Source organism: Gymnogyps californianus, chromosome 7 (genome assembly GCF_018139145.2).
Source record: "Gymnogyps californianus isolate 813 chromosome 7, ASM1813914v2, whole genome shotgun sequence".
In the NCBI taxonomy this organism is placed as follows: Eukaryota; Metazoa; Chordata; class Aves; order Accipitriformes; family Cathartidae; genus Gymnogyps; species Gymnogyps californianus.
This window is the reverse complement of record NC_059477.1, coordinates 26,058,172-26,074,825: the sequence shown is the minus strand read 5'-3', so window position 1 is coordinate 26,074,825 and position 16,654 is coordinate 26,058,172. Positions and strand designations below refer to the sequence as shown.

The 16,654-nt window shown below is 67.0% G+C and overlaps 1 protein-coding gene across 1 annotated transcript; it reads right to left on the bottom strand.

Moving 5' to 3' along the window:
• Positions 1–269: 269 nt before the first annotated feature.
• On the bottom strand, positions 270–15,738 carry OBSL1 (obscurin like cytoskeletal adaptor 1). The gene is made up of 23 exons (XM_050900029.1): positions 14,697–15,738; positions 13,655–13,924; positions 13,189–13,449; positions 12,543–12,848; positions 12,142–12,411; positions 11,960–12,045; positions 11,772–11,925; positions 11,363–11,635; positions 8,576–8,848; positions 7,911–8,186; positions 7,557–7,829; positions 6,941–7,216; positions 6,442–6,717; positions 6,077–6,352; positions 3,266–3,535; positions 2,917–3,183; positions 2,366–2,632; positions 1,896–2,008; positions 1,576–1,729; positions 1,313–1,474; positions 1,070–1,174; positions 675–941; positions 270–432 (listed from the first exon to the last, which is right to left on the bottom strand). The coding sequence occupies exons 1-23, from the start codon at positions 15,736–15,738 to the stop codon at positions 425–427; spliced, it is 5,925 nt and encodes a 1,974-aa protein (XP_050755986.1). The 3' UTR covers positions 270–424.
• Positions 15,739–16,654: the final 916 nt, after the last annotated feature.

The window sequence follows — 16,654 nt, the reverse complement described above, 5'->3', positions numbered from 1 at the left end:
TTCTGCCAGGCACCCCCGTCCCCACAGCGCCGCGTCGCCGTCCCCATTTTCAGTCTCTTTTGTAAATGTGCCAAACGCTGCTGAGGCCACGGCCACACAGTAAAGAGCCTTTCGGAGCCCGGCATGTGGGGCTGGGGGCTGCGCCGGGGGCAGGGGTGAGGGGGGCCCCTGAGGGCCGGGCTCCCCGGGGATGCTGGGCGGGATGCAGAGCGGTGCCACCACCCCTTCTCCTAACGGGACCCCAGCTTACTGGTGTGGAAGAAGCCATGTCAGAAAAAAATGCTGTTTAATGCAGAGCCCTGAGGCCGGAGCAGGCTGGGGATGGTGTCCGTGTGTCCATACATCCTGGGGGAAGCATGAGCCCATCTCCCAGCAGCGACGTCCGTCTGTCTGTGTCCAGCTCCTGAGCACCGCATCCTGGCTCCTAGCTCCCTGCGGGGACAATGGGAGTCAGGGAGAGCTGCAGCATCCCCGGGGCTGGCGGGGCACCCAAAAGGGGTGTCCCAGACAAGGGGGGCACAGACCCCTGGTCCCATATCCAGCCTGCTCCCCCCACCCCAGCACTCAGACCCTTGCAAGCAGTGGGGTATGGGGACAGGGCTCACGGTGTCCCTCTTCTGCGAGGCACGGTGGCACCGCCAGCCCCCAGTGGTGCCCCCCGGGTGCTCCCTCACCCTCCACGAGGAGCCGGGCAGTGGAGCGGTCATCGAAGGCGTCGCAGGTGTACGAGTCCTCGTCCTCGGGGCCCACGCGGTGGATGATGAGCGTGCGGTAGCAGTCCAGATTGCAGATCTCGTACTTGTCACTGGCAAAGATCTCGGTGTCCCCGCGGAGCCAGCGCACCCGGCCCCGGGCGTGGGACACGGTGCACTCCAGCGTCGCCTTGTGCCGCGCCAGCACCGTCTTGTCCCGCAGTGGCTTCACGATCCGGATGGGCAGCGCTGGCGGGCAGGGGGAGCCATCGGCATCGTGGGGTGAGCGGGCTCCCGTGAGGACCCCACGAGCTGACCCTGGTGCACCCCAGCCCTGGTGCTGGAGCCCAGCCAGCTCCCGCACCCCGCGCCGGTACCTTCCACCTGCAGGCTGGCCTCCGAGACAGCCGTCCCGGCCGTGAAGCGGATGAGTCCCGCATCCTCGGGGCACACGCCGCAGAGCAGCAGGAAATGCCAGGTCCCTGGGGAGGGAGAGGCTGGCTCAAGGGGATGGTGACGGGCACCCATGGCAGGCAGGGGGTAGAGACCCCCCTTTGTCCACACAAACTCCCCTTGCTTGAATTTGCCTCCTCCCAGCCCCAAACCACATGCACCCCCACCTTCTTGCCGTATCTTCACCGTGGTGGAGACCTTGATTTTCTCCCCATCCCGGAACCACTCGCCCTTCACGTCCCCGTGCGATGCCTCGCAGGTGAAGACGGCGTTGTCACCCTCCCGCACCTGGGCATCCTGCAGGTCCTGCACGATGCGGACCTGGCGCTCTGCGGGCAAGGGGCAGGGTGCCAGGGCGGCCAAGGGCGAGGGGGAGCAGGCGGCGCAGGGTTTGGGGGTGCACATGCCCCCGGGAGCTGGGTGGCTGTACCCTGGACATGCAGCGTGGCGGAGGCCTGGCAGTCGCCCGCGTCGCAGGTGTAGATGCCGGCATCGGCCAGCTCGCAGCGGCTCAGCTGCAGGACGCGGCGCCGACCCGCTGAGTAGGTGCGGCAGTTGGGCCCCGGCCGCAGCTCCTGCCCGTCCTGCCCAGGGAGAGCGTGCTCAGGGGTGCAAGCAGGCAGCACCCCACTGCTTTGCTCCCCTCTCCCCTGCCCGCAGCCCCGGCAGGGAGGGCAGCAGCTGGGGGGGGAGAAGCAGGGAGGAGATCACAGCCGGGCACTGCTGGAGGGGATTGGGGCGAACCCTCACCTTGAGCCACTTCACCTCTGCGCTGGGGCGAGACAGCTCGCACTCGAAGCTGGCGATCCCCGTCTCCAGGACCCCCAGGTCCCGCGGGACCCTCACCATAGTAACTGGAGGCTCTGAGGGGGGAGGACACAGGGCAGGAAGGTTTGGTAGAGGAAAGGCATGAGCTTGGGGCTGTGGGGATGGGGACCTGTGCCCAGGGCACCTCAGCATGGGGCGAGGGTGGCACTTCCCGGGGCAACACCATGGCGCAAGTGCTCATCACTGGTGTCCCAGCTGACTCTGGACCCAGACCCTGGCCATGGGGTCCCCACTGCTCAGCTCACATCTCTTCCCTTGGGACAGGGGAACGCCTGCCAGCATGTGCCTGGAGTGGCCCAGCTCAGCCCTGGCATCTCCCCTGGGACCGAACGGCTGCAGGACAGGCAGTGCTGGTGCCACACACCCCATCAAGCCTGCCCCGGTGACCGTACCTCGCACAAGCAGGCGGGCACTGCAGCGCAGGGTGTCAGCGGTGAAGGTGACGGTGCCCGAGTCCTCCAGTGTCAGCCCCTCCAGCGTCAGGCTGTGCCCGCAGCCTGTGGCACTGATCTGGCACGTGCTGCTGGGCTTCACCCGGATGCCGTCCCGCGTCCAGACCCCGGACACCCCGGGGTGAGACAGCTCCAGGTGGAAGGTGGCCGTCTCCTTCTCAAAGGTCTCCACATCTGCCAGCGGCGTCCGGATCGACACCTTCTGGGCTGCAAGGGACCCGTGTCCGCGAGCAGGTGCCTGGTCCACCTCAGAGCCCCCGGCTCCCCAGTCTGTGCTTGCTGGAGCGATCCCCTAAATCCAGCCCTTTTTACCAGGCTCCCACCCCTGCCCATCCCTGACCCCCACACTCACCTCTCTGCTTGACCACCCCTTCCAGCCAAGTACCAGCTCTGCCCACACTCTCTCCTCCAGCCTGCAGCAGGCGGGTGCCCTCCCCGTCCCCATCCCCGTCCCCATCCCCGTCCATCCCCATCCCCAGCATGGTACTCACGCTCCACGCAGAGCTTGGCCTGTGTGCGGTCATGCAGGCTTTCGCAGCGGTAGGTGCCGTGGTCGGCGGGGCCGAGGCAGCGGATGGTGAGGGTGCGCCGGCAGCCCGACTCTTGCAGCTGGTACTTGCTGCCCGGCTGGAGGAGGACGCCCTGCTTCAGCCACTGCACCTCGGCGGTCTCGTGGCTCACCTCCACCTCCAGGCACACGTCCCCCTGCTCCTCCGCCACCACGTCCTGCAGCTTCCTCACGAACAGCACCTGCGCTTCTGCACGGCCCGTGTGCCGGGTCAGCGGCTGGCCCCGGGGCTGAGCCCTGGGCTGTGCCCCAGCCAGCTCTTTCCCTCTCACCTTGCACGCTCAGCCGGGCCGTGCTCACCAGCCCCTCGGCGTTGGCTGTCACGGTGCCCGCATCACCCAGCTGGCACTGCCGGAGGGTGAGGCTGTGGCACAGCCTGCTCCTTGTCACCAGCAGCCGCTCACCAGGGACCACGAGCTGGCCGTTCAGCTGCCAGGTCACGGCCACGTCCTCGGGAGACACCAGGCACTTGAAGGTGGCATCCTCCCCCTCCAGCACTGTCAGGCTCTGCAGCTCCGTGATGATCTCCACCACCCTGGGGACTACAGCCGGGGCATAGGGGCATGGCACCGGGGACCTCCTGTCCTGCAGAGCCGCTGAGCATCCCCACAGCCCCCTGCCATCGCCGTGCCCAGCTTCCCCACCGCCCCCATGGCACAGGGGTCCCTGGGGTGGTGGCCAAGCCTCGGGCACAGCTCACCCTGCACCGTCAGCGTCGCCAGCGTCTGATCATCGTTGGACTCGCAGCAGTACTCGCCGGCGTCCTCAGGCTCCACGCGGCTCAGCACCAGTGAGCGCTCTCGCCCCTCCGCCAGTATCTGCCGGCGGGGACCGGGCACCAGCGCCCGCCCGTCCTTCCGCCACACCACGTCACCCCGCGCCTTGCAGAGCTCGCACCACAGCACCGCCCGCTCGCCCTGCCGTGCACGCACGTCCGACAGCCCGCGCAGGAACTTCACCTGCAGCTCTGCACAGCCAAACCCCCCGCGTCAGCACCCGCCGCCACTGCGGGGGGTGTCCCCGGGCACCCCCGCTGCCCCCCCGCCGCCCACCTCGGACGCTCACGTCGAACTGCATCTGGTCGTGGGAGGTGAGGCAGGTGTAGATGCCGGCGTCCTCCTTGGCCACGTTGCGGAGGACGAGGCTGTGCACACGGCCGTCCCGCCGCAGCTCGCAGCGCTCACCGGCCACCACCACCTGCCGCGGGCCCAGCCAGGCGACGTCGGCTCGCTCCGTGGAGGTGACGGCGGAGAGCACGGCACTGCCACCTTCCAGCACCAGCAGTTTCTCCCGCTCCTCCCGTTTGTTCACGAACAGCACGGGCGCTTCTGCACCGGGAGAGCACCGGGCTTAGCCATGCCCCCGCTGGCAGCACCGCCGTGGGATGGGGGCATGAAGCATCCCGGCGTGGGGCAGAGAACCGCTCCTGCCCCCGGCCATGGGTGAGGGACACCTCCAGCCTCACCTTTCACATGCAGCGTGAAATGCACCTCGTCATCACCGGCATCGCAGAGGAAGATGCCGCTGTCGCCCAGCTCTGCTTGCTTGATGGTGAGGCTGCGCGTGGGGCCCTCGCTGCACACCAGCAGCCGCCCGCCCGAGCGCAGCGTCTGTCCGTCCTTCTGCCACTGCACAGCCGCTGTCTCTGGGGACAGCCGGGCCACCAGCGTCACACTGTCCCCCTCCAGCACCTCCAGCGGGCTCTGCGCCTCCTCCTTGTTGACAATGCGCACGGGCCGGGCTGGGGGGTGCAGGGGATAAGGCAGGGCTCAGGGGTGTCACCGTGGCACGGGGCAGTGCAGGGATGGGACCGCTGCGAGTGGAGAGGCAGTGATGCCCACAGTGGGTCACCGTGGGGCAGGAGGGCTGTGGGGCTGATGGGGCTCATGGTGCGTCCAGCTGTGGGATGCTGTGAGTGGCTGGGCATTGCTGTGGGGCTGGCTGGGGGTCACAGTGGGACCAGCCAGGGGTCCCGGTGGGGCAGGTGTGCAGGCTGGTGGGGTCTGGCAGCTCAGGGTCTCCTCAGGGAAGGGGCCTCAGGCAGGGACGGCAGCAGAGCCCATCGCTCCTGCATCCCTCCCTGCACAGGCAGCTCAGCTGCTGGGTTGGGGCCATTAATTTCAGTGTGTCCCCCATCCCGAGCGCCTTGCTGGGGAGCCGGGACACCTGCCTGTGCCAGGACCTCTCCCACTGTGCCCAACCCTCCATCTCCAGCTGATAAGGGTCCGGACTGAGCTCAGCCCTTGGCAGCCGAAGCAGGAGGAGCGGCGCCTGGGAGCCGGCCAAGGCTAAATTTAACCAGCCCCCGGCTGGGAGAGGCGGGAGGGACGTCTCGCCACGACCCTGACATGTCCCTTTCTGACCAACGGCTCCTGCAGGGTTGGGGACCGGGCTCCCGCCCTCCACTGCCACGCTGCCACCCTGGCCTCTGCCATCAGTGGGGTCACAGAGGCGTCCCCTCCCCTCGCCCAGGGCTGTGGCACGATCCCGCCGTGCTGGGGGTCCCCAGGGCGCTGAGCTCCTGCCAGCTCACCCGACACCTCCACGCTCATCACTGCACAGTCGCTGGCGGCATCGCAGACGTAGCACCCCGAGTCGCCAGGCTGCACCCCACAGATGGTGAGCTGCCGCAGCACCCCATGGGCCTCGACCTGCACCCGCTCACCCGGCTGCACCTCCTGGCCGTCCCGGAGCCAGCGCACGGTGGCATCGGGCCGGGAGAGCTCACAAGCCAGCACTAGGTCCTCCCCGGCCACCACGCAGTGATGCTCCACAGCGCCCGTGCTGCGCACGATGGTCACTGGTGGCTCTGGGACTGGAGAGACGGGCTGTCACCACGGGAGCAGCAGCCTGTTCTGGATGCTGCAATGGCCAGATCTGTCTGGACTTCCTCTGGCTGCAGCTGGGCAGCGCAGGGGTTTCCACAGAGCCCCCGCGTGGGTGCAGCCCACTCCCTGTGTCCCCGCCACCAGCCTCCCCATGTTGGCTGCCACCCAGCCCAGCCCCTGACCAGCCTGGCAGCAGCCTGGGACCCACCTTGGTCCTCGCCCTGCTGGCTGTCCCCCCGGGGACCTACCACTCACCTTCCACGGTGACGAAGAAGACGATGCTGTCGTCGCCAGTGTCGCAGAGATACTCCCCTGCGTCCCTGCCTGTGACGCCCAGGACAACGAGGGAGCGGCGCGCCCCATCCTCCTCCAGCCGCACACACCCCGTGTCCTGCAGCTTCTCCCCGTCCTTGTACCACTTCACCTCCCCGTGGGCATGCGAGAGGTGCACCTCCAGCACTAGGTCCTCCATGGCCCGGCAATGCCGGCGGATCGGCAGGACATCCCTCTCCAGGATCCTGACCAGCGGGTCTGCAGCACCCAACACCAACAGAGCTGAGGTCTCCAGGGTCTGTGCAGCCAGCACCTCCCACCAGGCTCTCCCCCAGCCTCTTGCTCACCCAGCACTTGGACGGTGAAGGTCACTGCGTCATCGGTGGCATCGCAGACGTATTTCCCAGAGTGCTCGGCTCGGGCCGCGGGGATGAGCAGGCGGCGGTGGGCACCCTCCTCCTCCAGGACCAGGCTGCCCCCAGCCTCCAGCCTGACGCCCTCCTTGGCCCAGCACACAGGCGCATCCGCGCGGGACAGCTCACAGGCCAGCGTCACCGTCTCCCCCGGGGACACCGTCACGACAGGGAGAGGTCTGTGGGGCTGCAGGATCCTCACCGGCGGCTCTGCAAGGACGGCATGACCGTGATGCAAAGCAGCACGGGGACAATGTGGCCCCAGGGATGCCTCTGCTGCCGGCCCCAGGCGAGCACCTGTGCTGGGTGGTTCAGGGGGTGGGCACCCACCGGCTTCATCACCATGGAGGAGCCAGTCCCTGTTGCCCAAGCTGGGAAAGACCCCACGGCTGGAGCCCCATCAGCACCTCCCTGCTCCCGGGTCCCCGCTGACCTGACACCTTGACGTCGAAGGAGATGGCCTCATCCTTGCTCTCGCAGATGTACTCGCCTGCGTCCTCCGCGCTGCTCCTGGGGATGAGGAGGCAGCGCCAAGCCCCCTCCGCCAGCAGCAGCAGGTTGTCGGTCTCGTCCACCTCCAGCCCATCCTTGAACCAGCGCACGGGAGCATCCGGCACGGAGAGCTCGCATCGCAGCTCCACGCGCCCCGGTGCCTGCACCGGCAGCTCCAGCGAGCGCTGCGGAGGGTGCAGGATCCTCACTGGCGGCTCTGCCAGGGATGTGGAGGAAGGGTGTGAGACCTGCTCTGTGCATCGCTCCTGGCTCTGCTGTCCCTACTTACTGTCACCTGCGTCCCTGTCCCCGTGGGGCTACACGGATGCTACAGCCTCTCATCCCGGTGCAAAGGGGCAGGAGCTGTTCGAGGGCAGGGGTGGGGGGCACACAGTGCCAGCCCAGCACGGCTGGAGGGGGGCACCCACCAGCCCCTGGGTGATGCAGCCTCACCCCCTCCTCCATGATGCTGAGGGCAGGGAGCAGGGCTGGGGACCCCATGGCACAGAGCTGGGGCAGCACTGCCCTTCCCAGGACATCCCTGCTGTGCCACCAACCTGCCACCAAGATGTGGTAGGAGACAGACGCATCCCCGGAGTCACAGATGAACTCCCCCGTGTCCTGCGGCTGGGCGCAGGGCAGCACCAGCCGGTGCCGCGGCCCTTCCTGCTCCAGCACCAGGCTCTCGCCCGCCTCCACCTCCTCCCCGTCCTTGTACCAGCGCACCGGGGTCGCTGGGCGGGACAGCTGGCACCACAGCTCCACGCGCTGCCCGGCCATGTAGGTGTGGGGGGCTTCCTTGTTGGAGCTGATGATCCTCACCGGTGCCTCTGCCGGGGGACATATGGGAGGGCTCAGCCACAGTGCTGGGTGAGCCCCACATGAGGATGGGCACCCCCCAGGCAGCTCACCGCTCACGGTCACCCTGAAGCTGGCAGCAGCATTCCCAGCATCGCAGGTGTACATCCCCGAGTCGGACAGCACGGCTGCAGGGATGTGCAGCCTCCGTGAGCATCCCTCTGAGCAGATGGCCAGGACCTCGGTTGGGACCACCGCCTCGCCGTCCTTCAGCCAGCGGACAGGGGCATCTGGGGGGGACACCTGGCACTCCAGCAGCACAGGCAGCCCTGCCAGCACCTCCTGGAGCTGCTGTGCTTCGGGCACCGGGGCTATGTGGACCTGTGGGGCTGAGAGGACCGAGACCCTGTGTCACTTGGCCTCCATCCTAGCTGCCCTGGGGCCAGCAGCCAGGGTGATCCCAGCCTTGCAGCACTGGTAGCTGAAAGGTGAGGGAGGACTGGGGCTGGAGTGTGAGGTGGCATAACCCATGGGCAGGCAGCATGGCTGTGCCCTGGGGTGTGGAGGGGCAGCATGGTACAGGGCTCCAGGAGGAGACAGAGCAGCTGACCTGCCCCTGCCTGCATCCCCCTCCAGCCCAGGGACACGAGCAAGGAGCTGCTCACGAGGAGGTGAGGGGCAGCCAAGATGCTGCAGCTGCCGGTGGGACGGCAGCATGAGCAGGCAGCCGGGGCAGTGGGAGAAGGGGGAGAGGGCCATAGCTGTGCATCGCACCCACCTGCCACAGTGATGGTGTAGAAGACAGAGTCCCCGCCAGCGTCACAGACGAACTCCCCCGTGTCCTGTGGCCGGGCGCAGGGCAGCACCAGCCGGCGCTGCGGCCCCTCCTGCTCCAGCACCAGGCTCTCGCCCGCCTCCACCTCCTCCCCGTCCTTGTACCAGCGCACCGGGGCTGCCGGGCAAGACAGCTGGCACCACAGTTCCACGCGCTGCCCGGCCATGTAGGCATGGGGGGCTTCCTCGTTGGAGCTGACGATCCTCACCGGTGCCTCTGCCAGCAAGAGACGTGGGGCTCAGCCAGGATGTAAAGACCAGAGCGGGTGATGGTGGCAGTCACAGCCCTGCATGGAGCGATGGCTTCACCGGCTCATTGGCTTTAAGGCTGGAAGGCCCTACATCATTCGCATCGCACATAGCGCAAGCGGCTGGGCTGCCCTGCCTGGGGCTCCCTCTTTTCACCCATCGCACCCAGAAGGAGCACCCAGCTTCCAGCTGGCTGTAAAGTGCTGCTGTGCCCTCACTCCCGCGGTACCTGCCCTGCTCTGCCCCGGGACAGAGCTGAGGGATGTGGAGGGGGGATGCGGGTAGGCAAGCGCCTCATTAGTGAGCTCCACCACTGCTAATTGCTGTCTGTGGTGCTAGCACCAGCCCCTGTGGCTGCCCTACCAGGTGGTGCCCATGCCTCTGCCTGTCTCCCCGTTTCGGAGGCCACCAGGGTCCCAACTGGTGCTTCTGGCCCAGCTCAGCCTTGGCATTTGCTGACACCGCGGTGCAGGTGTGTGGCTCGCTTGCAGCCAGCAGCCCCATCCCTCCGGCTCACTTGGACCTGGGACCCCATGCCAGATCGCAGTGCTCGCTGAACACCACCGTTAATGGGTTACACACGAAATGTGTGCCACTGCTCACATATCCCCGCTGACTTGAGTCGGATCTCTAAAGGCAGAGGGGCTCCCAGTACAAGCTTTGGGTGACCAGCCCTCCTCTCTCCTGGGAGAAGGTCAGGATGCGGCCCCTGCCTGCAGCAGCCAACACCGCCTGCCCAGCCACGCGCGTTGCAGCAGGCCGTAGCTGGCCTGGACTCTGCCATGGGTGCTCAGCCAGCCCACGGCTCCAGGCAGGCACGGGGCACAGCCGGCACCAGAGCACGCTGGCGGCTGAGCAGTGACCTGCCCTTCTCATGACCTGCAGCTGCCCCGTGCCGGGCGTCCAGGCTGCAAACTTCCCAGACAGTTTCCAGCTGCGATGCCCAGGCTCAGCAGCGCACCGCAGCCCCGCAGCGCATGAGAGCGGCCCGGCGCCAGTTTGCAGCATTCAACCTGCACCACGCTGAGCCTGCATCCGCCCGGCTCCCTGATCAAACGCTCGGCGGCTGCCTGTCTCCCCGGGCCTGCTAAAAGCAATCACATCGCTGAAGTGCAGCTGGAGATGTTGAGTGGCACCGAAGCGAGGAGGGAGCGATGTGCCAGCCCTTGGTGGGCAGCGCCGCTCTGGCCTCAGCCCCGTCGCCGGCTCCGAGGGAACCCCAGAGCTCAGCAGCTGCCGGAAAACCCGGAGGCGCACGGGGGTGCCCAGGCTTGAGGCAGGCGGGCTCCGCGCCGCAGCAGCCTGTGGGGGATAGCTGGGATGCCTCAGGGAAACCCAAGCGTGCCACACCAGCGCTGACTGCAGCAGCCAGCCCAGTACTCGTGCCAGAGAGGTGCCAGCCTGAGCCTCCTGGCACCCACCCCCAGCCCTGTCGGTGACACCGATGGCCAAATCCTGATCGAACCAAGCCAGCCTCTCTAAGACCCTTCTGCCGAAGTGATGCAAAGCTGCTCAGCCGAAAGGCTGAGCTTCAGCAGATGGTGTTCCCCCCTCCCGCCCTAGGGAAGCCGAGCAGGGCAGACGATGCCTCCTGCCTCCTGCCTCTGCCTAAAGCCCACACTGCCTGTCCTTCCCACTGGCGATTTTGCCTTTATCACACAAAAAACCCACCCTTCTTCACCCTCCCAGCAGTCACCACTTCACTGACTCTTCCAGCATCTCTTGTCACTCATCCCATCTTCACTCCTACATCCTCTGCCATCAGCTTCAGCCCTTTGCCACATACTAACACCATGGCGAGGCTTTACCGCTGTGGTCGCGGAGCCTTTTAACCAGGCTTTAGCTCTGCCCCCAGTCACCTTCCTGTGGTTGCGGGATTGTGGGTTTCGGGGCCAGCAAGGGGAAGTCTTTCACTCGCTTTCAGCTTTCATTATCCTTTGCCAGCCGGCGACACCAGCAGCCGCCCTACGGCTGGGGCAGCGGCTGCGGGACGCCATCACCCGCTCACACCCAGCAAACACCACCCAATCGTTGGTATCCAGGCAACCGTTAATTTTCAGGTCAGCAATTAACACCGTCCGTCAGAGCGATGTCCAACCATGAGTCACCCCACGCCAGGTGCCAGGCACTCGTACCCACTATTTTTAGGAAATCAGAGGAGGGTTTGTTTACTGGCCGTGGGAGAGGTCCGGCAAACACCGGCATCAGGGGGCTGGGTGCCAGCCCTCGAGCGCCCGAGCGTTTTGGACCGGCAGAGCGAGCTGTCCCCTTTGTCAGTCAGTCTGGGTGGTTTTACGCACCAGAGCTGCCACCAAGACCCCACCCGCCCGACCTGCTGTGGTGAGGACCTGGCAAGAGCATCTCTGACGAGCATCCCCAACCCCAGAGCAGCAAGCAACAGTGACATGTGCTGTGGCACCCTGCACCACCAAAGAAAGCCCCTTAAGATGTGACCCCTCCAGCCCACCTGCATCACACTCACCTGCCACAGTGACGGTGTAGAAGACAGAGTCCCCGCCAGCATCGCAGACGAACTCCCCCGTGTCCTGTGGCCGGGCGCAGGGCAGCACCAGCCGGTGCCGCGGCCCTTCCTGCTCCAGCACCAGGCTCTCGCCCGCCTCCACCTCCTCCCCGTCCTTGTACCAGCGCACCGGGGCTGCCAGGCGGGACAGCTGGCACCACAGCTCCACGCGCTGCCCGGCCATGTAGGCGTGGGGGGCTTCCTCGTTGGAGCTGACGATCCTCACTGGTGCCTCTGCCAGGGATAACACGGGGCTCAGCACGGGCACCCAACTGACAGCAGCTTTCAGCCCCATAACGGGGGCAAGAGGAGGGTCAGGAGCACTGTCAGGAGGTGGGGTCCAGGCTCCTGCACGCAGTCCCCAGCTCACCGGTCACGGTCACCACGAAGCTCACGGCATCATCCCCAGCATCACAGGTGTACACACCGGCGTCCGAGGGACCCGCCGAGCGGAGGAGCAGCCTCCGCACACAGCCCTCTTCCTGCACTGCAATAACGTCGTCCAGGGGCACGGCCTCGCTGTCCTTCAGCCAGCGGACAGGGGCACCGGGGGGACACCTGGCACTCCAGCAGCACGGGCAGCCCCGCTGGCACCTCCCGGAGCCGCTCGTCCTCAGGCACCGGGGTGATGCGGACCTGCGGGGCTGAGAGACATCGTGGAGGGGTGAGAAGCATCCTCCAGCATGAGAGCCCCTGCTGCTCTTCTCCCGGCAGGACCCCAGGGCGAGCGCCCCGCTCACCTTGCACGTGCAGCATGGCTGAGTCCCGCACACTGCCGGACACGAAGGTGACCTGGGCCCCATTGTCGGCCAGCCGTGCTCCCCGGATCAGCAGCGAGTGCTCTGTCCCACGGTGCTGCACGCTGCACCGGCCGCCTGCCTCCTCCTCCTCGCCCAGCCTGGCACCATCAAGGAACCAGGTGCCATGCACCGCGGCCGACAGCTCCAGGGAGAACGGCGCGTCCTCGCCGTCCTGCACCTGTATGTCCTGCAGACCCCTCTCCAGGCGAGCTGCCGGGGCTAGAGCATAGCTGGACTCAGCCCCGGCGGCACCGGCCAGCAGCGTGCCATGGCACGACATCCCGGCTGGCCCCTGGGGAGAGCCAGCTCCCAGGTGGGCGTTCCTGGCTCAGCACCCTCACCAAGATGCACAGATCCGGGGAACTCCACGGGGCTGCTCCTGCCGTGCTCGTTGGCGGCGCAGATGCGGAAGCAGTAGTCGGCCTCGCGGGGCACGCTGTCGCCCAGCACCCGCACGCGGCCAGGCAGGTCAGTGGCGAGGCACTGCACCCACTCGTCCCCCGCCACCTCCCGCCGCTCCAGCAGGTAGCGGCTGGGGGGACGGAGGTGGGCGTCGGGCGCGGGGCACCAGGCCAGCAGGGCCGTGTTGCTCTCCGCCACGCTCATCTCGGCTGCCACCGGCGCGCTCGGGGGGTCACGCTTCACACCTGCAAGTCACAGCCCATGTTGCCTGCTTGGGGACAGCAGCGAGGCTCACGGTGGAGCGGCAGAAGGGCTGAGTGGGGCTACACAGCCTGTTTCTCTGGGGATCCTCTCTCTGATGGAGAGGATGGAGAGGATGGTCTTGCTCCCATGTGCTGGTTACAGGGGTTTGTGAGTGCCAGCGAGGCTGGGACCCCGGAGCCCTGCTAAAAGCCCCTTTCCCCAAAAAGCCATCGCAGCATCATGTCCCTGGCGTGGTGGGTGCCCATCTCGTCTCTCCCTCATGTCACCCCCTGTGAATGGGCAGGACAGAGCACGCGGGGCCCCTCCAAGCCTGTGGCTTACACTTGACCCGGAGCTGGGAGGACGTCTGCGACTCCCCGACAGCAAAGGAGATGATGCCCGCGTCCTGGCGGGTGACGTGCACCAGCACCAGGAGGTGCGTCCTGCCGAAGCTCTTCAGCACGGTGCGGGGCGACTCCCGCAGCTGCAGCCCGTCCCGGCGCCAGCAGGTCCCCTCCACTGCCTCCCGCGTCTCCAAGCAGAAAACCGCGTTCTCCCCCTCCATCACATCCAACTTCCGCGGCAGCCGCTTCACGATCATCCCTATGGGAAGAGATGCATGAGGGCCGGGGAGGGATGCTGGGGAGCAGGGTGGGCTCCCTGGGGTGGGAGAGAGGAGGAGGTTGAGGAGGGGCAGCAGCAGGCACCACGGCCAAGCCATGGGAAGGCAGATGCAGGGGGCAGTGGGGAGCCTGGCAAGGAGCGGGATAGGAAGGCAAAGCCATGCTGCCGGAGACCTGACCCCCACCTCGGACGGAGACCTCTGCGATGCTGCGCCCCTTGTCCTTCATCTGGCAGAGGTAGATGCCGTCATCATCGGTGCGGGCATCGCGGATGGTCAGGCGCCGCACCACACCTCGCTCCTCCATCATGTACTTGTGGCTGGGCTGCAGCTCCCTGTCCTCCAGGTACCAGGCGGTGGGGATGGTCTCCAGCGGCACCTGGCACTCCAGCACGGCATCCTCCCGCTCTGCCACCTCCACATCCGCCAGCTGCACCTGGAACCGCAGCCGGTGCTCTGCGCCGGGAGAGACGGGTGCTGAGGGTGCACGGGGCACAGCACCCACCAGCAGCCCTTCGCTCAGGGCATTCCCAAAACGCTCGCAAAAAGCACCGAGCCCTTCGCCCTTCTCTGCCCCTCTCCTCTTTGGCCCGCGTGGGATGGGCACTGCCCTGGGAAGCACATCCCCCAGAGCAGAGGGAACCAGGGCACAGGCTGGGGAGAATCAGCGATGCCCCCAGCATCCCAGCAGGGAGTTTTGGGGGACACAGGAGTGTGCACACCAGCACGCCACAGCAGGCATCTCAGCGGAGAGGAGCAGCAGGGTGCAGGTGAGGGATGCACTAGGTGCTGGGTCACCCCAGCCCAGGCTGTCCCCAGCTGGCAGGGCGGCTCTGGGAGACGGGGCTGCTGCCAGCGCAGACGCTTGGAGCCATGCCCTGAAGGGCTGCCCGCCAAAACCACTCTGCACTTCCAGGGGAATTTGTCACCAAGGCACTGTCCCCTGTCCCTGCTCGTGGCTGAACACTCGCAGCCCTCCAGAGACACCACCTCTCTGTTTGCAAGGAGAGAGGGGCACGGAGGGGGACACAGCTCCCCAGGGGAGCCCAGCATCCCCTGTTTCCAGCCCGCAGCTCTGTCCGGAGGAGCCTGGGGTGACCCCGGCTGCACTGGGTAAGAGGGAGCCCAGGGATGCTGGGCTCACGCACAGATGCGTCCCTGCCAGACGAAAGGCCCTGGACCCCCCCAGTGCCCGGCTGCCCCTGGCAGTGCTTGGGCACCCTCCTACCTTTCACCCGGAGCTGCACTGCACTGAGGGTCTGGCCGGCAGTGTTGGATGCGGTGCAGACATACAGCCCTTGGTCCTGGGGTTTGCAGTACAGCACCTTGAGGATGAAGTAGCCCTCCCGGTCCTCGTAGATGAGGTGCCTGCGGCCAGGGGCAAGGGGCTCACCGTCCTTCTGCCAGATGATCTCTGGCTTGGGCTTGCCGGTAACGTAGCAGCGAAACTTGGCGTGCTTCCCCACGCTCACGGCGAACGCCTTGGCCCTTGGCGCCCCGGTCGGCACCGCACTGTTGGGCACCCAGGTCTCTGGTCCCACACGCCGTCCCGCTGCGTGCCGCCACCGCCGCTGCTGTTGCTCCGCCAGCAGCTCGGGGCCATCAGCAGGAGAGCCATCAGGGAGCCCGTCCGGCGGTGCCCTGGGTTCGACCAGGAGCACGGCAGCGGCCAAGGCCTCCTGGGAGCCGCTGCGTGCCCGGCACACGTACACCCCCCCGTCCGGCGGCCGGGCGCCAAACAGCTTCAGGAAGTACCAGTCCTCCGGCTCCTGCCCCACTGCGAAGTGGCTGCTCTCGAAGAGGTCGGAGAGCTTGTGCCCGTCCTTCTCCCACTCCAGCACAGGGCAGGGCTGCCCAGACACCCTGCAGGCAAACATCACGTCCTCCCCCCGGCACACCCGCATGGATGAGGGGGCAACCAGGAAGGCAGGCGCCTCACTGCCCGAGCATCCCTCCTCCTCTTGGGGCTCCCCTGCCTCCACCTTGAGCGTGGCAGCAGCGTAGGTCTCGCCAACACTGTTCTTGGCCTTGCAGATGTAGAGCCCGCTGTCCTGGGGGGTGGCGCGGGACACCAGCAGGCTGTACAGGTCCCCCTTGGCCTCCACGTGGAAGCGGCCCGAGGGCTCGATTGGGATCTTGTCCTTCTCCCAGAGGATGCTCGGCCGGGGGTCGCCCGTGATCTGGCAGCTCAGGACCGCGTTGGTGCCGCTTCGCACCGTGAAGGCACGTGGGTAGGCCAGGAACCTGGGAGCTCCCCTGAACCCCTCCATCACCACCTCCCCAGGGTCACGGCAGGCGGCTAGCCAGAGCAGCAGTGGGGATCATCAGCCTGGGTGGATGCACAGACCAACTGGGATGGGAGCTCAGGCTTCAGCAAAGAGACCGGCGTGGAGCACCACGAGGAGGGACCCGCACCTGGAGTGAAGCCCCCAGCATGGACCCCATGCTGCAGGAGCATCACCCTCGCTCTGAGCCCCCCAGCCCCACTGGATATGCTCCTGTCTCAGCAAGAATCACCCATTTCCCAGCCCAGTGGCAATAGAAGAGGTGACAAAAGATGGCTGTCTGCACTCCGAGGGGCTGGGGCACCCACAGCCTGCCGCAGAGTCACAGAGGGGACCCCAGCTCCGGGGGCGGGGGACCCCTGCCCAGACGGGGAGCGCAGGCAGCTGCTTGCTGGGTGCTGGGGACGGCGGAGGCAGGACGGCCCCAGCCCACCCCTTCCCCACCCGCGGGGCATTCCTGCAGTATCGGGTGGTGGCAGAGCCGCATTCCTGCAGCATCTGGGCTGGCTCAGCAGGCAGGTGCTGATACGGGGCTGTCGCGGGCGGGAGGCACCCGGCGGATCCGGGCGCTTCCTCCCGGGCTCGGAGGGGCAGGGGACCGACCCCCCTGCGCCCGGCGGTCACCCCGCAGGGCCGTGCCCTGGGGCAAAGCGGGGCTCCCCCGGCAGCAGATCCCCCCTCCAGAGTGTGGTCCCACAGGCAGGGTCCAGCCCGTGGGTATTGAAAGTCACGGCTGGAAATAATCAGCCGCAGGGGGCAGAGGGAAGGAAGGCTGGGGAGATGGGTCCTGGTTTTGGAGGGCACTGCCTCCATCCCCAGCGCTGCGGGTAACCGTGCCCACCGTCACGGGCAGGAGTGGGGCAGGGTGCTCCGTGCCTCCCCTGGGCGAGTGCACCCCAGC